Source organism: Pristiophorus japonicus, chromosome 6 (assembly GCF_044704955.1).
Source record: "Pristiophorus japonicus isolate sPriJap1 chromosome 6, sPriJap1.hap1, whole genome shotgun sequence".
NCBI classification, from domain to species: Eukaryota; Metazoa; Chordata; class Chondrichthyes; family Pristiophoridae; genus Pristiophorus; species Pristiophorus japonicus.
In genome coordinates this window covers 225,351,641-225,373,461 of record NC_091982.1, presented here as the reverse complement: position 1 = coordinate 225,373,461, position 21,821 = coordinate 225,351,641, and the positions used below count along the sequence as shown (strand labels likewise).

Here is a 21,821-nt window from a genome sequence, read left to right as displayed (position 1 = left end):
ATAAAACATTGGTGATTGGATTTTCGGTCTTCTGCCAGCCCTGTTAGCGCCCCGGAGCAGCGGCAATAGCGGCGGTAAGCAGTTCTGGACGGGCCGCCAGCTTCCAGCGCCACACCGGGACATTCGGTGCCAGTTTCAGCGGGGCACGGAGCAGTACTGCCCGGGAGAGGCGAGCTGGTGTGAAACGCCCTGGGTTGCGACACCGGCTCGATATATGGATCGTGCATGACCCCTAGCGCTCTGTAGAGCGCCCCCTGGTGGGAACGCCTGTGGAAGCGGGCATTCTAAGCTGTAGCGGTCGCAGTGAGGTAAGTACTGCCGACCTCAGGTAAGTGGGATTGTTTTTCCTTCTTCTTTGCGATTTATGTTGTGGTGGCGTGAGTTAAAAATTGGGAATGTTTTTGGTGGATCCCCCCCCACCGCCCACCGGACCTCTCTTAGGTTGCTCCGAGGCTGGCTGTTTAGCTCGGGATTTCGCTTGTTCAGCCGGCAGAAGCGCCCTAAAAGAGGTGTGCAACGCCTCCCTTAGCACTCCGCCCCACATTCAGTGCCCAGCTGACGAATTTTGTGGCTGAGGACGCAAACCATTTCCCGGCGCAAACTTTACCGCCCACCGCTATTATTGCCCCGAAATGACCAGAACCGAAAATCCAGTCCAATGTCCTTTAGTGACAACAGCAAAATAAATATATTTGAAACACGGCAAGAGATATTTCACATAATGGCAGACTGGCAATACCATAGTAGGCAGACACCGATTCAATCGCCCAATCTCAGTTTCCCACCTTTGGATGTGTGGGGGCTTGGTGGGGGCGGTATTGGAACTCGACTGGAAGACATATTAATCAGGGAGTGAGACACTGTTAGACCACTGTCCTATACCTTCTAACAGCTAAATGCAAATGTCATTCCCACCTTCCAGTCAAAAAAGAATCGTGACCCATCATACCAAGGAACAGAGGAGAAAATAGAAGGATTGATACTCTTACCAATTAAAACCAAAGAAGTTTGACACTTCACTAGTTGCCAGCACACATGAGGAGGCTCACAATTACAACAGTGCTAGCTTTCGTTACAGTATTCCTATACTAATTCTCCATATTTCATAATAGAGGTAACTTTGTCAGTAAGTGGATAAATAATACTATTTACAAAGGATGTTATAACATCTAGTGCCAGCAGGCTGTTACTGCATAATTAATGTTGTTCATATTACATACAGGTTGAACGTCCCTTATCCGGCACACTCAGGACCTGCCCTGTGCCAGATAAGGGATTTTACCGGATGAGGGGAGGTCAGTGGCCTGAGGCAGGGGGGGAGGCGACCCGAGGTCGGGGAGTGGGGGAGGAGGTCGCCATCCCAGGTGGGCCTGAAGTGTCGATGTGGACCCAGTGGGCCGGGTGTCGGAGCGGTCCCAGGGTGGGCTGAGTGTTGGAGTGGCCCCAGGATGGGCCGGGTGTCGGAGCGGCCCCAGGGTGGGCTGAGTGTTGGAGCGGCCCCAGGATGGGCCGACTGTCGAACCGGCCCAGGGTGGACCGAGTGTCGGACCGGCCCCAGGGTGGGCCGAGTGTCGGAGCGGCTCCAGGGTGGGCCGAGTGTCGGAGCTGCCCCAGGGTGGGCTGAGTGTTGGAGTGGCCCCAGGGTGGGCCGGGTGTCGGAGCGGCCCCAGGGTGGACTGAGTGTTGGAGCGGCCCCAAGGTGGGCTGAGTGTCGGACCGGTTCCAGGGTGGGCCGAGTGTCGGAGTGGCCGCAGGGTGGGCTGGGTGTCGGGCCGATCCCAGGGTGGGCCAAGTGTTGGCGTGGGCCCAAAGTCGGGGTGTAGTTTGGCCGCGTTCTGCGCCCGGCCGCTGGAATAATGCCGGACGACGGGTAGTGCCGGATAAGGGAGGTCCAACCTAGACTAAACATTTTAAGGAATGGAATGAGAAAAAGTCCATTGAGCCCGCTGCTTCAAAATTGAAGGCTTTATTGCGGGCATGGGTTCTGCTGTGGGCAAGTGCAAACTGGGATATCAGTAACAAAGAGACAGGCGCCCAAGCTGCTGTGTGCCACACTTTGTGGCAGTTAAAAAGGGGTCAAATGCTAGGCTGTTCTGCTGACTTGTGTTGGCCTCCTTGCAAAAGAATTATTAAAATAATGAGATTCCTCAGCAAAATTCAAATTGCTTGGATGAGCTATTTTTGCATCTTAACGTTGTTTACCACATTTTTCATCCATATTGCAGCAAAGTGCTGAGATTGGAAATTACTTTGGGATTACACTTTACGATAGCAACAATACTCTTTGTGTTACGTTCACACCCATCAGTATGCCAGAACCTGACATTCAAACCTGGGCATGTCCGAAGAGACATGTTTTACTGAAGTTGTCATTAAGTTATATCATCTGCTCCAAGCTGACTTGTAGTCAGCTTCTCAAATTTCCATACCTGTGAAGGTTGCATCATTTAACTTTTATGGTACCAGATTGTTGCAGGTCCACATAGGGGGCATATGCCACGTCAGCAAGTATGCAATCCATAGATGTATCAGACAGACACTGGCCTAGAATTATGACGGCATCTTGGCTGTTTTTTGGGTGCTCAATTACATTACAGTACCCTTGTCTATTCTTTCTGTTGCTTCTTCAAAGAATTCAATAAGGTTTGTGAAGCATGATGCTTACTTTTTGAAATTCATGTTGACTATTCTTTAATGGCCCGGAATTTGCGTTCCGCATGACGGCAAACTGGCAGAGTTCGCCATCATTCCGCCTTTGAAATTGACCATAATTTCAGGATTTGGTGCATGTGCAGGCGCATGGGAAATGCTGAAGTTGTAGTATGTCATGCAGTGCTCCACAGGCTGCACTGTGCTACACGCACCCCCACCACCGTCCATGGAGCCGGCAATCAGTGCAATCTCTCAAATCAGAGAAACTGATGAAAACCTCGGCACTTCTAATTACGCTGTTAAATTCACCACTAAGTTAGACCCAAAGGAATCAGTAGTAACTGGGATTTTAATAGTGTGTTGATTACGAAACTAAGGTTATGGCCCTGAAAATCTAATTTTAATTTTGTGCAGTGTCAAATTTATCAATTTTAATAAAAATTAAAATGAAGAAACTTTAAAAAATATATGTATTTTAAAGTTTTTTCATCTTTATTTCAGGGTTGCCTTTTCCCCATCTGAGAGCACCAATCTTTGTTTTGCTCCCTCTAACATAAAAAAAAAATTGAATTTTAAGAGTTTACTCACTGCGTTGTTCGCTGTCTGTGAGAATTCTACATTTTGATTGGCTGCTTAGGCAGCTTGTTGCCATCACAGCAGCTCACATTAGGGGATCCCCACTATACTCTGTTGATTTGAACTACTCATCAGAAAATCCGAAGTTCTCGATTGCAAGATCTTTGTGCAAAGCTTACTTCTGGGCCAGCAACGAATGTCTTTGTTTTGTTGGTGACCGCAAACTCCGGGACATTATATTTTTGTTTTCTAGATGTTTTTCTATTACATCTTTGAGTAAAGATTCCATTATCTTTATTACCACCGACATTAAGCTAACTGGTCTATAGTTCCATGGATTTACTTGATCTCCCTTTTTAAATATAGGAATAATATTAGCATTGTTTATCTTTAGCCTTTCGTTTACCATTTCTATTTTTTCACAATTAAGTACAATAGTATAAAATATGTAACTCGGCATCTAACTTTCCCTCTAACTCTGGAGAACTTGGCACCTCCTCAGCACCTATTGTGACATCATAACTAGCATTCTAGCAACAGCAAGTGTACATAACTTGTGTGGAATGTCCAATTAGACGCTTCCTGTTCATTTCCCTCAACATGTTACATAAAAACATAGAAAATAGGTGCAGGAGCAGGCCATTCGGCCCTTCGAGCCTGCACCACCATTCAATAAGGTCATGGCTGATCATTCCCTCAGTACCCCTTTCCTGATTTCTTTCCATAACCCTTGATCCCTTTAGCCGTAAGGGCCATATTTAACTCCCTCTTGAATACATCCAATGAACTGGCATCAACAACTCTCTGCGGTCGGGAATTCCACAGGTTAACAACTCTGAGCGAAGAAGTTTCTCCTCATCACAGTCCTAAATGGCTTACCCCTTATCCTTAGACTGTGTCTCCTGGTTCTGGACTTCCCCAACATCGGGAACATTCTACCCGCATCTAACCTGTCCAGTCCCGTCAGAATTTTATATGTTTCTATGAGATCCTCTCTGATCCTTCTAAACTCCAGTGAATAAAGGCCCAGTCAATCCAATCTCTCCTCATATGTCAGTCCTGCCAGCCTGGGAATCAGTCTGGTGAACCTTCACTGCACTCCCTCAATAGCAAGAATGTTCTTCCTCAGATTAGGAGACCAAAACTAAACACAATATTCCAGGTGAGGCCTCACCAAGGCCCTGTACAACTGCAGTAAGACGTCTCTGCTCCTATACTCAAATCCTCTTGCTATGAAAGCCTGCTGCACCTGCATGCCAATTTTCAATGACTGATGGTACCATCACACCCAGGTCTCGTTGCACCTCCTCTTTTCCTAATCTGCCGCCATTCAGATAATATTCTGCCTTCGTGCTTTTGCCACCAAAGTGGATAACCTAACATTTGTCCACATTATACTGCATCTGCCATGCATTTGCCCACTCACCTAACCTGTCCAAGTCACCCTGCAGTCTCTTAGCGTCCCCCACACAGCCCACACCGCCACCCAGCTTAGTGTCATCTGCAAACTTGGAGATATTACACTTAATTCCTTCATCTAAATCATTAATGTATATTGTAAGTATCTGGGGTCCCATCACTGAGCCCTGCGGCACCCCACTAGTCACTGCCTTCCATTCTGAAAAGGATCCGTTTATCCCGACTCTCTGCTTCCTGTCTGCCAACCAGTTCTCTATCCATGTCAATACATTACCCCCAATACCATGTGCTTTAATTTTGCACACCAATCTCTTGTGTGGGACCTTGTCAAAAGCCTTTTGAAAGTCCAAATACACCACATCCACCGGTTCTCCCTTGTCCATTCTACTAGTTACATCCTCAAAAAATTTCAGAAGATTTGTCAAGCATGATTTCCCTTTCATAAATCCATGGCTGAAAAAAATATTTGTTTTAAACTCGCATACATTGTGGTTACATATCTGAATAAAAAATAAAATCATGAACACCTAGCTCAGTACAGAGAAAGAGATTTTATAGAACTTTTCAACTAAATTATCATTGGTAATACTGTAGTAATAACCTGTCAAATGTCAGTAAAGTGCCTAGAAGACGGAACACCACTTTCATTGTGTGTGAAGATGTACCCTATGGAATGCGTGAGTGCTTCATTTTTTCAAGATACCGAAGGCCGAATTATACTGTAATGGAGTGTTTGTGTTCCATCTTTCAGCCAACAAATGAAACCTTTAACTTTTGGACTCATTTCATCCCATTATTTTTTTTTTTGCACATGTTTTATAATTTCGTTTTCAACAATATGGAGGTTAGCTATGATCATCCATTTATTTTGCCTATGTTGTGCTTTGCATTTGGTGTCTCAATGATCTTAGCTGAAAGCTGTGCCACCCATGGACTTAACTGTCTGTCACTGCAGCTTCGTCAAACCTTCTACTACATGGATTATGTTGCCTTAAACTTTTATGGGTTCGGATTTGCTATTGCCTGTTACTACTATATATTCCCACTGCTGACTGTGATGAATCCTACTTGAGTGACTAGGTTGCTGGAAAAGCATGGACAATGTACAGAATACAGTATTGTGTTTAAGTTGTACTCTGCTTTATCTATTCCTGTAACATTCTTATTTATCATTATTTGCACCATTGCCCATTGATTGGGCACAGTATCGCTACATGATATGAGCAATTGTGTTTGCCATAACTCTGTGTGACAGTGCCCATAGTCATTGAAACACTTTTCTTTGAACTTTCCTTAAAAAATCTAACTTTATTTTTTCATATTTGTAGACGACGCATATGGTTAATGGTTGCCAATTATTTTTAATGTGAGCAGAATTCCAGAGAGGATTTGGCCAGGCCAATTTGATGTCATAGGACAGAGTCATCAGTGGTTCCATTTGTTGAATTTCCTGACTATTTACGATCAACTGTGTTATTTGGAATATGGATTTACTAGTTTGGTTAAGTCTCCATCAATCATCCCAAGGTTTGCTGACACAATAGGGGCAATGTTGCTTTTGTTAGTGAGCTTTCTGTTGGTGATTAAGAGATTTGCTAAACATTTACCTGTTTGTGTGCAAAATTAATAAAATATATTGATGGTATTGGTGACATGAAGATTGTGAAACCTAACACATTTTGCCTACTTCCAGGAATACTGTGATTGTTTCATTCATATGATCATCTGTAGAGCATCTATTAAAATTATGGGCTCTCAGAAAGCAAGGACATGCCCGTTTAGATGGAAACACGACATGAAAATTATAATCAGCAGGAGTCAAAATAATTTACGATGGGTTAAAAGTTGTATGCTGTGTAGAAGGGCAAGCTTGTTGGGCCCATTACCTCCTTGGGGGGCAAATTCAGGAGCGCCCCGTTTGGGGCACTAACTTTTAAAAGTTGAAAAAATTAGCAGCAGGCGCTGTTTCTCAACTTTAAAAAACTTCAGGAAGCAAAATCAAGCACGCCACTTCCTTCCTGGAGCACAGCAGGCAGAAGGCAGGACAGTAGGGGTGCAGCGCTGCCGCATTGGAAGGCACCTTCCCTCCCTTAAAGGGAAGGCGCATCGCTACAGGCTCTGTCAGGGAAAAACTTCCCGAGTCGCCGACGGCTGCCGGGATCTGGCCCGATCAGCCCGATGCACTGCAGCAGAGTGCTGGGCTGATCGATTGTGGGCGAAAAGGATGGAAAAAAATGCACACGGAGCATTTTAGAATTTTTTTCACCTATCTCGGCCTTTAAGCACCCAACCTACTGATGAATGCCTCCTGCAGCCACCGGTGTTTTTGCCCGGTGATGCTACAGGGGGCAGACCAGAAGTTCAGGCCCGGGACATTGCGCATGGCAATGACGTCACGATCTCCAGGCAAATAAGAACGGGGTGCAACGTCCTACCGCTGCCGCAAATCTCCCGCCGAATATAGCGGGAGTCGATTTTCTCACAGTCAGTAAGCGCTTCGTGCCCCATTATTGGCCCCCGGAGGCGATAACGTGAGGCGCTAAGGAGGCCAATTTCTAAGCCCTTATGTTCATAGCGATTCATTCCTTCTGCTTGGGTTCCTTGTATCTCACTTACCTTGCCTCCCTTTTCAGAATTTCATCACCAAATTTCTTTCATTATAATGCAATCTGTACAATTCGTTTTATTTTTAATATTGTTCAGCTGTAAGGAAGCGAATGAGATTGGTTAGCATGGTTCATTGTTCATAGGTTTATATGTAACCTTCAGGGCTGCTGACCGCGGGCCGTGCGGCTCTTTGTCGGCCGGCGCGGACAAGATGGGTCGGAATGGCCTCCTTCTGCGCTGTAAATTTCTATGTTTCTATGGTTCCATCAGGCTCGTTCAGTCCTTCCTTGACAGATGATATATTTACCTTTGTTGCAAGGAGTTAGGAATAGAAGAGTAAAGAAGTTTTGTTGCAATTATATAGGGCTTTGGTGAGACCACACCTGGAGTAATGCGTACAGCTGTGATCTCCTTACCTAAGAAAGGATCTACATGCAACAAAAGTTCACTAGATTGATTCCTGGAATGAGAGAGCTGTCTTATGAGGAGAGATTGAGTAGAACGGGCCTATATCTCTCGAGTTTAGGTGATCTCATTGAAGTGTATAAAATTCTTAGAGGGCTTGTCAGGGTAGATGCTGGGAGGCTATTTCCCCCGGGCTGGAGAATCTCGAACTAGGAGTCATAGGCTAAGAGGCCAGCCATTTAGGACTGAGATGAGGAGAATTATTTTCACTCAGAGAGTTGTGAATCTTTGTAATTCTCTACCCCAGCAGGCTGTTGATGCTCAGTCGATGAGTATATTTAAGACTGAGATCGATAGATTTTGAGCACGAAGGGAATCAAAGGATATGGGGATAAGGCGGGAAAGTGGAGTTGATGTAGAATATCAACCATGATCTTATTGAATGACAGAGCAGGCTCGAGGGCCGTATGGCCTACTTCTGCTCCGAACTCTTATGTTCTCCAGCTTGGGAGAGACTGCGACATTCGTTTTTCATTATATAGCATCTTTAACATAATAAAACATCCTAAGGTACTTCACAGGAGCTTTATGAAACAAAATTTGACACTGAGGTACATAAGGAGATATTAGGACAGATGTAAGAGGTAGTTTTTAAGGAGCATCTTAAAGGAGGAGAAGGAGCGAGGCGGAGAGGTTTAGGGAGGGAATTCCAGAGCTTAGGGCCTCGGCAGCTGATGGCACGGCCACCAATGGGAACGATTAAAATTGAGGATGTGCAAGAGGGCAGAATTAGAGGAGCGCAGAGATCCCGGAGGGTTGTAACATAGGGCTGGAAGATTATAGAGATAGGGAGGGGCGTGACCTTGGAGGGATTTGAAAATAACGATGAGAATTTTAAAATTGAGGCATTGCATGACCGGGGGCCTATATAGGTCAGTGAGCACAGGGGTAATGGGTGAATGGGACTTACTGCGAGTTAGGATACAGGCAGCAGAATATTGGATGAGCTCCAGTTTACAGAGGGTGGTTGATGGGAGACCGGCCAGGAGAACAATGGAATAATCAAGTCTAGAAACTGGTATTCTCTTTGCAACTGGCCTTGGGTGCTTCCCAAATCAGGGATCAAATCCCCTATATGTCATTCATAGAATCATAGAAATTTATGACAAACGAAGGCTATTTTGGGGAATAGCTAGTTATTTTGAAATAATAGATAACATTTACAACATATTCTTTTTTAAAGTTTAATCTAAAACAATCATTAAGGTCTATGCCAATAGAACATGCTGGTAACAGAAAACTGGTGGAGGAATTTTGGAGGAAAAGGTGCAGGAAAGAGAAAAGTGCATAGATAAGGAGTCTGACAGAAATTGGGACAGACAGCGAATTTATATTGCTTTAACACAGCTAAAGAGAGACATACAAAGGGACATACACAAAGTGTATTTGGCCCTGGTGAGACGATATTTTGCAGGTTTGGTATTGCTATTTCAAAAAAGATAATCAGTTATTGAGTACAGAGAAGGGCTACATAGTTGATCCCAGAATCTAACAGAATGACAAATGAGGAAAGAATATCCTGGGACTTTCCTGTCCTGAAAAGAGAAGACTGTGAAGGGATATGATGGATGAAAGGTTTGGCCAAGTTAGATCCAAGTAATCTGTGTACATAATTTTTACTAAAAGGTTGGTAGGTATGTGGAACTAAAAGGTTCTCGTCAACAAGGAATTTAGAGTTATTAGAAATATATCAAAGTAATGCCATGGATAGCTGGGCTAGATGGACCAAAGGTCTTCTATCCCAAACTGTTATTATGTATTTTAATTTTCGGTACTTTGTTATGTTAATCAACTGTGAATATAAAATAAAACTTGATTCAATGAGCATTTTTGAACCAAACTAAGGAAAACAGTGTTACACTACAGTCTGGAATCTGCAGTTCGTGTGTGAAACCATTAGTTCCTGGGGGGTTTACTTCAGCATCTCCGGTGCAATCCATTCAGAGATCACTGACAACAATTTATATTCTTGAACCATCTTTTTTTACTTTTCCGTTCTGTCTTTTATTACTCTCTTAAACCAATCTTTCTTTTCCTCCCTTTATTTATCTTTCTGTACCTGATTTTACATTAAATTCACCCACTCTAATTCACCCTCCTTCTTAGTCCTTCCTGTTCATTTCTCAATCCTTTAATTTCATTGATTAAGGAGGTATACTTTTTTACCGTTGTTCACCAAGGTCCCAGATGCCCTGTTGCACTCACTGCGTCGTTATTAGCTCACACTTTGAGCAAAAGCTAAACGTGCATGAACAAGTCCAATTAATAGATGTCCTGCTCTAGCACAATCTGGGCCAACGGTTAGTGGCTCAGTGCTGCTCAGCTGTGGCTTCCTATCTCTGCTGCTGCTCCTGCTGGCTCATTTGTTGGTAATGCTTTGGCTTTCCTGACTGACCGCAGCTTCAACAACCTCCTCAAGTCCCCGATTCTTTGACCTCCTCACAAATCTCAGACTTCTCCAACTTATTCATATGTTCTGGACATCTCTGAGTTCAGGGGCCTCGTATCATTCACATGGTCTACATGGCTGTAGTAATACCCGCCCTCCTGTATGGATCCGAGGCATGGACGATGTATAGAAGGCACCTCAAGTTGCTGGAGATATATCACCAACGATGTCTCCGGAAGATCCTGCAAATCTCCTGGGAGGACAGGTGCACCAACATCAGTGTCCTCGACCAGGCTAATATCCCCAGTATTGAAGCACTGACCACACTCGATCAGCTTCACTGGGCAGGCCACATAGTTCACATGCCAGATACGAGACTCCCGAAGCAATTGCTTTATGCGGAGCTCCTTCATGGTAAACAAGCCAAAGGAGGACAGCAGGACACCCTCAAAGCCTCCCTGGTAAAGTGCGATATCACCGCTGACACCTGGGAGACCCTGGCCGCAGACCGCCCTAGGTGGAGAAAGTGAATCCGGGAGGGCGTTGAACTCTTCGAGTCTCGGCGCAAAGAACATGAAGAGGCCAAGCGCAGGCAGCGGAAGGAGCATGCGGCAAACCAGCCCCACCGACCCCTTCTCTCGACGAATGTCTGTCCCACCTGTGACAGGGTCTGTGGCTCTCCTATCGGACTGTTCAGCCACCAGAGAACTCACTTTGGGAGTGGAAGCAAGTCTTCCTCAATTCCGAGGGACTGCCTATGATGATCATTCACACAAACATCTCTGCTGACCCTCCAGTGCCATACTGAGGGAGTGCTGCACTGTCTTTCGGATGAGACGTTAAACTGACTGGGCGGGGTCAGGCTGCACACGGTGCCCCGCCCCCTCCCCCTGACTGGATATGGGGGGAGTGGGCGGGGTCAAGCTGCACGCGGCCCCACCCCCTGGCCCGGCGCGCGGCAGTTGCTCCATTCCCGCCTCAGCCGGAGTGTGCCCCGCCCCCTCTCCCTGACTGGGTGGGGGGGAGTACCGCGCCCCCTCTCCCTGACTGGGTGACCGGGGGGAGTGCCCCGCCCCCTGACGCGGCGCGGCGACAGTTGCTCCATTCCCGCCTCAGCCGGAGAGTGCCACGCCCCCTTCCCCTGACTGGGTGACCGGGGGGGAGTGCCCCGCCCCCTTCCCCTGACTGGGTGACCGGGGGGGAGTGCCCCGCCCCCTTCCCCTGACTGGGTGACCGGGGGGGAGTGCCCCGCCCCCTTCCCCTGACTGGGTGACCGGGGGGGAGTGCCCCGCCCCCTTCCCCTGACTGGGTGACCGGGGGGGGAGTGCACCGCCCCCTCCCCCTGACTGGGTGACCGGGGGGAGTGCCCCGCCCCCTGACGCGGCGCGGCGGCAGTTGCGAGCGGCGCCCGGCAGCCTGGGCACTGAATGAAAGTGGGCCCCGAGCCTGTTGGCGAGGCGGATACAGGTGTCAGGATGTCGGAGCAGGGGCTGGAGATGGCCTCCATGCTGCCGGCCCTGCGGGAACTGGAGAGGTGAGTGGATCCCGGCACTGGATCCCCGCCCTGGATCCCCGCCCTGCACTGGATCCCGGGGAGACCAGGCCCACACAGCCGGCCTCTCGAGTTTGGGGAGCATTCGCCCTGTCAGTGGCCTCTGCGCCTCCCTCAGCTCCTGGAGCAACTCTCACTGATTTAATGCAATGTCTACAAAGCCCAACTTTCTTGCTCTTTGACTGACTGTATACACATTGATCTCTTTAATTTTCTTTTATTTGTTTTACATTCCGAGGGCTTTTTAATAGCTAAAATCGAATTGATTTAATCACAAATGAAAACTATTTTATTTGAGGTGATATTACACAACCTAACAGTTAATGTGCACGTTTGCAATTACTTAAAGGCCATAATATAATTAAAACATTATTGGGTGATGGGGAGGGATTTGTTTTATGGTAGCAGGGCTCTCGGCTCTTGCTCATCCCAATACAACGTTATACCCCATTTCTATTACAGGCTAAAACACTTCTATTACAGGCTAAAATACTGCCTTAAGGCACAAATTACTGCTGGTAGTGCTGAAAGTCAGGACCACCTTGGGTGTTTTGACATTTAATGCTTCTGTTTGGATCACGGTGTCTATGTGTCAAGTCTCTATATCAGCTGTGGCTCTCACTTCTGCGTCGGAAGGTTGTCGGTTCAAGCCCCGCTTCAGGATTTGAGTGCAACATCTAGGCTGAGGGAGTGCATCACTGTCAGACGTGCTGTCTTTCCTATGAGACGTTAAACCGAGGCCCCGTCTGCTCTTTCAGGTGTATTTAAACGATCCCATGTCACTAATTTAATCAACATCACCAAAACATAGGATCTGGTCATTATATTGCTGTGTGCAAATTGGATACAACAGTGACTACATTTCAAAAGTATTTCATTGGTGTAAAGCAGTTTGGAATGTCCTGAGGTTGTGAAAGATGCCATATAAATGCAAACGTTTCTTCCTTATCCTGACCACAGAATGAGAGGATTGTGCGTCAACGTAGGTCAGCAAGGACAGGAGTGATGGGCGAGCGGGACCTGATGAGGGATAGGATATAGAAGCCAGCAGGATAGCATGGGAATAATCTGAAATTGACCATGGCATCTGTGAGGGTTTCAGTGGCAGATGGGATGGAGGAGGGCAATATTACAAAGGTGGAAGTAGGAGGTCTTGTGATGGAGAGGGTAAGTGGTTGGAAGCTCAGATCGGGATCAGATATAATGCTGAGATTAATAACAGTCTGATTCAGTTTGAGGGGGTGGGGGCTGATGGCAGGATGAAGTTTGCAACGCAAGCTGAAGAAAATGGTTTTGATCTTCCCAATGATGAAGTGGAGGAAATTACAGCTCATACAATATTGGATATTGGACACGCAGACTGGCAGTGGAGGGACCAAGAGGTCAAGCGCAGGCAGCAGAAGGAGTGTGTGACAAACCAGTCCCACCCAACCCTTCCCTCGCCGAATGTCTGTCCCACCTGTGACAGAGTCTGTGGCTCTCATATTGGACTGTTCAGCCACCAAAGAACACACTTCAGGAGTGGAAGAAAGTCTTCTTCGATTCCGAGGGACTGCCTATGATGATGGTAGGGAAGCAGAGCTTTGTACCATCAAATGTACATGTGGAAGCTGCTCCGATATCTTTGGGTGATGTAGATGAAGGGGAGACTCCTAAGAAGACTACTCATTGGAATTCAGAAGAATGAGAGGTGATCTTATCGAATCGTATAAGATTATGAGGGGGCTTGACAAGATGGATACAGAGAGGATGTTTCCATTGATGGGGGAGATTAGAACTAGAGGGCATGATCTTAGAATAAGGGGCCGCCCATTTAAAACAGATGAGGAGCAATTTCTTCTCTCTGAGGATTGTAAATCTGTGGAATTCGCTGCCTGAGAGAGCTGTGGAAGCTGGGACATTGAATAAATTTAAGACAGAAATTGACAGTTTCTTAAACAATAAGGGGTTATGGGGAGCGAGCGGGGAAGTGAAGCTGAGTCCATGATCAGATCAGCCATGATCTTATTGAATGGCGGAGCAGGCTCGAGGGGCCGTATGGCCTACTCCTGTTCCTATTTCTTATGTTATGAAGATGATGCAGGGATTGGAAGGGAAGACATTGCAAGAGATGCTCTGGCTGTTTTTGGATAGGTAAAAGAGAAGAAAGAATTTGCATTTATATATCGCCTTTCACATCCTTGGGACATTCTAGTCAATAAAGTACTTTTGAGTTATAGTTACTGTTGCAGTTATAGTCACATAATGTCGGAAACATGACAGCCAGTTTGCACACAGCAAAGTCCCACAAACAGCAATGAGATAATTGACAAGATAATCTTTTTAGTGAAGTTGTTTGAGTGCCAGACACTGGGAAAACTCGCCTGCTTTTCTTCGAATAGTGCCATGGAATCTTTTATGTTCACCTGATCAGGCAGATCGGACTTTGGCATGTCTGACCGTGCAGCTCTCCTTTAGTACTGCAGTGATGTGTGGTTCTCGATTGTGTTCAAGTCTCTAGTGTAGGTGATGAACTTATGACCCAGAAGTAAGAGTGGTACCATTGAGCCAAGCTGACAAGTGGAACCGAGTGAAGGTAACCAACTGAGCTGGACAGAGAGGCATTGGCGGAAGATAGTGTTGTCAATTGTGTCAGAAGCTGCACAAGGGTTGTGGAGGATGAGAAGAGATAATGTACAATGGTCACAGAACAGTGAATGTCATTGTGACTTTGGTTAGAGTCATTTCAATGCTGCGGGAGAGATGGTAACCTAATTGGAGGTATTTGAAAAGGAAGTTGAGACACGACTTCCTCACCCTCAATCTGTATTACAAATTCAACCATACTGTGATCACTCATTCCGAGAGGATCTTTTACTAGGATCGTTTATTATTCCTGTCTCATTACACAGGACCAGATCTAAGATAGCTTGCTCCCTTGTAGGTTCTGTAACATACTTTTACTATCTGTTAGAAGGGGGCAGATAGAAGAAGAACAAAATGCTGAATCATTGTGGGTGGAGATTAGAGATAGTAAGGGGAAAAAAGTAACTGGTGGGCGTAGTTTATAGGCCCCCAGATAATAACTTCACGGTGGGGCGGACAATAATCAAGGGAATAATGGAGGCATGTGAAAAAGGAACGGCAGTAATCATGGGGGATTTTAACCTACATATCGATTGGTCAAATCAAATCGCACGGGGTAGCCTGGAGGAGGAATTCATAGAATGCATACGGGATTGTTTCTTAGAACAGTATGTGACCATGAGCTCCTCGCACTTGTTCGAGTTGTGGGTGGAGGGGGAATGGGAGAGGTTATACTCCTTATGATCATGGCTGATCTGATCATGGACTCAGCTCCACTTCCCTGCCTGCTCCCAATAACCCTTATCGCTCAAAAATCTGTCTGTCTCTGCCTTAAATATATTCAATGACCCAGCCTCCTCAGCTCTCTGGGGCAGAGAATTCCACAGATTTACAACCCTCTGAGAGAAGAAGTTTCTCCTCATCTCAGTTTTAAATGGGCGGCCCCTTATTCTGAGACTATATTCCCTAGCTTTAGTTTCCCATATGAGTGGAAATATCCTCTCTGCATCCACCATGACAAGCCCCATTATCTTATGTTTCACTAAGATCACCTCTCATTCTTTTGAACTCCAATGTGTATAGGCCCAACCTGCTCAACCTCTCCTCATAAGTCAACTGGAATCAACCTAGTGAACCTTCTCTGAACAGCCTCCAATGCAAGTATATCCTTCCTTAAATAAGGAGACCAAAACTGTACGCAGTACTCCAGGTGTGGCCTCACCAATACCCTGTACAGTTGTAGCAGGACTTCTCTGCTTTTATACTCTATCCCCCTTGCAATAAAGGCCAACATTCCATTTGCCTTCCTGATCACTTGCTGGACTTGCATACTAACTTTTTGTGTTTCATGTACAAGGGCCCCCAGGTCACTCTGTACTGCAGCACTTTGCAATTTTTCTCCATTTAAATTATAATTTGGCTTTCTATTATGTCTGCCAAACTGGATAACCTCACATTTTCCCACATTATATTCCATCTGTCAATTTTCTGCCCACTCACTTAGCCTGTCTATATCCCTTTGCAGATTCTGTGTCCTCCTCACAATTTGCTTTCCCACCCATCTTTGTATCATCAGCAAACTTGGTACATTACACTCGGTCCCTTCATCCAAGTCATTAATATAGATTGTAAATAGTTGAGGCCCCAGCACCGATCCCTGTGGCACACCACTAGTTACTGTTTGCCAACCGGAAAATGACCCATTTATCCCAACTCTGTTTTCTGTTGGTTGACCAATCCTTAATCCATGCATTACCCCCAACCCCGTGAGCTTTTATCTTGTGCAGTAACCTTTTATGTGGCACCTTATCGAATGCGTTCTGGAAATCCAAATACACCACATCCACTGGTTCCCCTTAATCCACCCTGCTTGTTACATCCTCAAAGAACTCCAGCAAATTTGTCAAACATGATTTTCCTTTCATAAAACCATGCTGACTGCTTCATTGAATTATGCTTTTCCAAATGTCCCGCTACTGCTTCCTTAATAATGCACTCCAGCATTTTCCCAACGACAAATGTTAGGCTAACTGGTCTATAGTTTCCTGCTTTTTGTCGCCTCCTTTTTTAAATAGGGGCGTTACATTTGCGGTTTTCCAATCTGCTGGGACTGCCCCAGAATCCAGGGAATTTTGGTAGATTGCAACCAATGCATCCACTATCTCTGCAGCCACTTCTTTTAAGACCCTAGGATGTAAGCCATCAGGTCCAGGAAATTGTCTGCCTTTAGTCACATTATTTTACCTAGTACTACTTCATTAGTGATAGTGATTGTATTAAGTTCATCAGTGATGTGCAAAGAGTTGTATCTCAGTGATGTGCAAATAGTTTGTTTACTGGGGAGTTACAGTGATAATAAAAGGCAGACAAGTTCCCTGAACTTAAATTTACAACTTGTTTTAGATTAGATTCAAATGCAGGTCATAGTATATTGTAACCTGACAAACTGCTGGTACCTCTACTCCAAACAGCGCCAGTCCAGAAGATTACAATGCAGTGGTGCAGAAGCCAAGACAGATTCTTTGTCAGTTTGTGGACGAGATGCTGACAGATGTGGATGTTGGTAAGTACTCCTCCCCCCACTCCCTCCTTATTACTTGTAGAAATATGGTACAATGTTTGGTATTGGTAATTTGCTTTGTATTTCAAGGAGCAAGTTACTGTAGCAGCTTCTAACATTAATAAATACCTTTATCTCTAAATCCCATCTACAGATAAATACATATAAACTCTTACTGTAGAGGGTTGTATATCCTTAGCTCAATTTGGCTCTAAGGAGTTCCAGATTCTGTTACTAGATTGGAGGCCAGGTGCTATCTGCAGGAAGGAGAGTCAAACTTGGATTGCTGTCCTGCATCTTACATTTAATTCAAAGTTGGTAGAGGCCTGCATTCCCTCTTGTTTGAGGAATGAAATGTATGAAATCTTATCCTTACCCACACATCAGTTGAAAATAATGGTATTGGGTAACACTGGACCTGAGAATGTTGGTAATTGGATACAGGTTCATTTCTGCGACTTCTCCACAAGGCAAATTCCGCATCTCAATTTCCCTAGAGTGGGAGCAAGGGACCAAAGGAAGTGTTGTTAAGTCAATTTATTATTGATTTGGTTTGAATTTGTGTTATTGCAGCAAATAGCACTTTTTATGGATTTTGAAAATTGTCATGCTGCAAAGCAGAACTGTGGATTTGCTAAATTTTGTTCACCCTCCTAAAAGCACTTAAAATATATAGTTTGAATTGCGGATTAAGCTCAGTTCCTTGTATGTGTTCTGTTCCATTGCTAAATTCTACAATAAGGTAATTTATCTCAGTACTGCAGACTCGTGATGCAGCAAGTGATTTTGTATTAGAATATGTTATTTCCTCATATTCAACAGCAGATGAAAATCTGGCCCAATTGAAACAATAGTGTTGCAATCAGTGAGGATCTGATTGACTGCATGAAGCATCCTGGCTGTCAACTGTGATGGCAACTGCTGGCACAATTTTTTCTATAGATATTGCCCTATTGATCCTACAATAGCTATATTATGAAAAACAGCAATTACATAGACCCAATTATCCATTAGTCAATGCATAAAATGATCATTTTTTGTTTAAATTTCAGTTGCTTTGGAGCTTTTGAAGAAGACTGACTCTCAGCCAACATGTGTGATGTTGTTGGATTTTATTCAACACATTATGAAGTCTTTCCCTCTTATGTTTGTGAGCACCCCACGAAAGCCAACTAAAGAAATTGAGCGGCACAGTAGTGATGATGAGTGCAGTTGTATTGGTGAGTGCATCTGGAAGTTACAGAAACATGGGTTGCTGTTCTAACACTAGTGTTACACATTGATCTTGGCTATTAATACTCAGTACTGTGGCTCAGAATTCTTATGTTTAATTTTTGCAGTTTGTTGCCAAATTGAGTTTAAATGATGCATGTGAAACTTAAAATAATATATTCCAATAAAATCAGTAACTGCTTTAATTGTATTTTTGTGTGAAGCATTTAAATACAGGTCATTCATGCCAGGTACGAATGTAATTGAAATGCTGCATTTCAGCTGTGACATTGAGTGCTGCACCTAAACCAAAAGTATTGTATTTAAAAAAAAAAGTGTGATCAATAATCATTCACCAGTAGTCAGTTTTTTGGAACATTGCTTTGCTTTGACATATGGGGGCTAAAATTGATCTTTTCCCCAAAAGGGGTCATGGTGAATCAGTAGCCTGTTTTACACTGCACCCAGTTTTCTTTTCCATTGTTTAATAAAATGGAATATGAACTTTTAGAATGAGTTTTCAATAGTCTAGTGTGTTAGCACTGTGTTGACTGTGCATCATTACAGTTCTCCATCTTTAAGGGGCTGTTATTTTTGAACTATTTTAACCATACAAAATGATGGTGAGAATTCTCTGTATCCTTATATTCATGTTATATAATTAAAAGTTGAACTTCTAATCTCAATTCAATTAATAATAATGATTAATAAAATGTTACTTGTATCAAGCTCAATTGGTAAATATACTTGGTAGTTTATTATTGCCCCATAGTTGACCAGGAATGTCTGCGGCTCAGCCCTGTCTCTGCCGAATTAACTGTCAGGGTAGTAGTGGTCTGAGTTTTCTGATTACAAATTATTTTAGTATCCTTTGGCAATTTGCTGCTTTGAACCATGAATACTCCGCGGAACGCCAATGTGTGCTGCATCACCCGAAGAAAAGTAATTGTAAAGTATAACAAGAATTGCTAAACCATATATTTTTCATGTTTGAACTCTGCAATTATATTCATTTCAATCTATCCAGTATGTTTGTGTCTAATAGCCTAATAGCTCTTGAATCCAGGTAGAGACACCAATATTCTGGTTGCTGTCTGAATCTGGACTAAACCTGTAAATCTTCAGTCAGGTAAGAACTGATGTTTGTCCTGTTTGCAATATTTGATCTGATTGTGTCAATTTTTTTTAAAGATTTCAGTAACTGGATTATAACCAGGCTTCTTCGGATTGCTGCAGCCCCAAACTGTCAGGGGCTTCATGACTGTATTGCAAAGATTGTACTTTCTTTGCTTTGGCTGTTCAAGAACAAGAATCCTTTCATATTTGGAATACAAACTAAGGAACTGTTTGGCCTCTTCCAAGACCTAATCTGTCTGAGGGAGAAGAACCTGATGATGCACATTAAGCAGGATTCCTTCTTGTGGCCATTCATAGTTAATCGTTATATTGTGGCTAAGAGAGAAAATGCAGGATATTTAACCCCTGCACCTCTTCAGCTGACCTCTGTGTTACAAGTCGAATTACTGGAAATCATTTTACTGAGAATACTTTCTTCGATCCTCTCAAGTGTGTTTTGCAGGAGGCAGCGACTTATCTTATGGGAAATAGGCTGCTCCCTTTTAGAACATGGCAGTCCCAGGATAAAGAGCACTGTGTTGGCCTTGTTATCACGGTTGACAAGCCTTGGAGGGCCACCACCAGAAGAATTGGCAAATACATTCTTTACAAATTTTATTGGTCTCTTGAAACTGTTTAAAGAGACCAACAGAGCTGAATTGGAATTATATGAGGAGCCATTTGCTCAGTTGGTCAGAGCACTTTTTCCACTCAATGCTGAACATCTTACAAGCACGTTTGTGATCGAACCTGTTTACCTTAATATGTTGATGGACAAGCTAAGTGCCTTTATGGGAGAAGGACTATTGAAACTCATTGAATCTGATAAACTGAGATCAGCTCTATGTCAAATATTCCAGCACTTTTTGATGTTTGCATCATCAAGACATGTGTGTGCAGTGCCAATACAGAAACACCGTATACATTTAATCTGCACAGCTTTAACTGAAATGATAGGATCTCAGCCCAAGCAGGAGGTAATTTATTTTTTAATCCTTGCGTCCTCTTGCAGTTTTCAATCACGTATCTTACTCTGATAAAGACAGTTTGCAGATGATTTATCCCCAAGTATTTGTCAATGGCTTTCTGTAATCAGTAACATTGAGGCACTACAGTGCAGCACTGTTGGAGGTACTGCCTTTCAGATGAGATGTTAAACAGAGGTCCTGTCAGCTTCTGACAGATAAGTAGAAGTAAGAGATCTCATGGCACAAAGAGCAAGGAATGATCCTATTGTACTGGCAACGTCCTTCTTCAACCAACAGTACCAAAGCAGATTAATTGGTCCATTATCTCATTGGTGTTTGTGGGATCTTGCGTTGTGCAAATTAACTACAGCTTATGGTTGTGCTGATAACGGGTAAAGGCTCATTTGTGCTCCTCTCCATCTATGGTAGATAGCACCCCATACACCAATCCGAGCTTCCTCCCACCAGCCTGGCTTCCCTGCATAAGAAGGCAATAATTTAATACATGTTAAATACTTTCAACGTTTTCTGCGAAGTGACAAGGTGCTATATAAATTCAGGTCTGTTTTTTGCAGTTAGAATGAGCTAGGTGTCCCTCAGGATGTGGATTTTAATCATTGCTGACTGTCTTTAGATTTTCTGTTGGAGAAGTTGACCAACCTAACACCATGGTTTAAGCACTATTGGCACAAAGGTTGCAGCAATTCAAGATGGTGGCCCACCACCATCCTCAGGGCAGCTTGGGGATGGGCAATAAATGCAGTGTTGCCAGCATCAGGCACATGCCGAAAACAAATAAAAATACTTGGGAGTGGAGGATAGTGCTGTTTACAACATTTTAAAAATTGAACAGCTTACATATACATAGTATGTAAGAACAGAAAATGCTGGAAATCTCAGCAGGTCAGGCAGCATCTGTGGAGAGAAACACAGTTAACGTTTCAGGTCTGTGACCCTTTGTCAGAACCTGACCTGGTCACAGACCTGAAACTTTAACTCTTGTAGGGGGTTGTGTGTGAGGTCAGGTTCACCTCTGACCTTCTGAGCGTTCAAATCGCTCCCACTCCCTGGGTTCTAGACTTTGGATTTATTTGGGGGATGTGATAAAGTGCAAGAGACAACTGGTTTGGTTCAAAGAACTTTATACTTTTCTTGTCTGTCATAAAATCAATGTCAAGCTTGAAATGACTAGAATAAAGAACACTTCACCACACATTCAAAAGGGGTTACAGAAATAATACACCTCCTAATTCCTAACTCTTTGACTAGGTTACACTCCAGGGCAGACAGGGACTATGCTCACCAATTCTTTATTATCCGTTGGTGGTGGTTCGCGATTTCAGGGTTTGCTGGACTCTAAGTTCTGCTTGCCATACCCCGAATGTCGTAGAGGACTTCTGACTGCATAGTCTTTAGTTGGGTGGTTTCCGCTGATGTGGTAGGGCGCGTATTGAACTTATGGGGTGAGTACCCATTTTCTTCCATTAGAAATAGGTTTTAAAGTCTTTTTAGGTAATGTTTCACCTGTTGGTAGCTAGGACTAGATTGTAGAGTGGAAACTTTCAAATCTTCGGTTTCTTGTGAGGAATTTTGGTTTTGGAATTGGTCGATCGCGGTGCTTTCGATGTTACCACGTTGGCTGTGGTCAGTTGTTGCCGCGATGGCAATGTCCAAAGTTATTGGGGCTGCTTTCTGCCGTGATGATGATGATGGGGGTGGGGGTCCCACGAATTTTGCAAA

At 44.3% G+C, this 21,821-nt stretch overlaps 2 protein-coding genes across 3 annotated transcripts in view; both read left to right on the top strand.

Moving 5' to 3' along the window:
* Nucleotides 1–5,320: 5,320 nt before the first annotated feature.
* LOC139266264 (membrane progesterone receptor epsilon-like) lies at nucleotides 5,321–7,378 on the top strand. Its single transcript, XM_070884094.1, is given in 4 exon segments — nucleotides 5,321–5,715; nucleotides 5,976–5,994; nucleotides 5,996–6,174; nucleotides 7,351–7,378. Coding segments are annotated over 4 exon segments (621 nt in total).
* A 4,130-nt stretch (nucleotides 7,379–11,508) lies between these two features.
* Nucleotides 11,509–21,821, top strand: part of atr (ATR serine/threonine kinase) — a 92,092-nt gene continuing 81,779 nt past the window's right edge. Inside the window, exons 1-4 of one of the 2 annotated variants that reach the window (XM_070883656.1) lie at nucleotides 11,509–11,642; nucleotides 16,697–16,788; nucleotides 17,838–18,005; nucleotides 19,189–20,090. In XM_070883656.1, the coding sequence (XP_070739757.1) occupies nucleotides 11,536–11,642; nucleotides 16,697–16,788; nucleotides 17,838–18,005; nucleotides 19,189–20,090 (1,269 nt within the window). In that variant the 5' untranslated portion in view covers nucleotides 11,509–11,535. Of the gene's footprint in view, nucleotides 11,643–16,696; nucleotides 16,789–17,837; nucleotides 18,006–19,188; nucleotides 20,091–21,821 lie in introns of those variants that run through there. The other variant, XM_070883657.1, reaches the window with a different exon arrangement.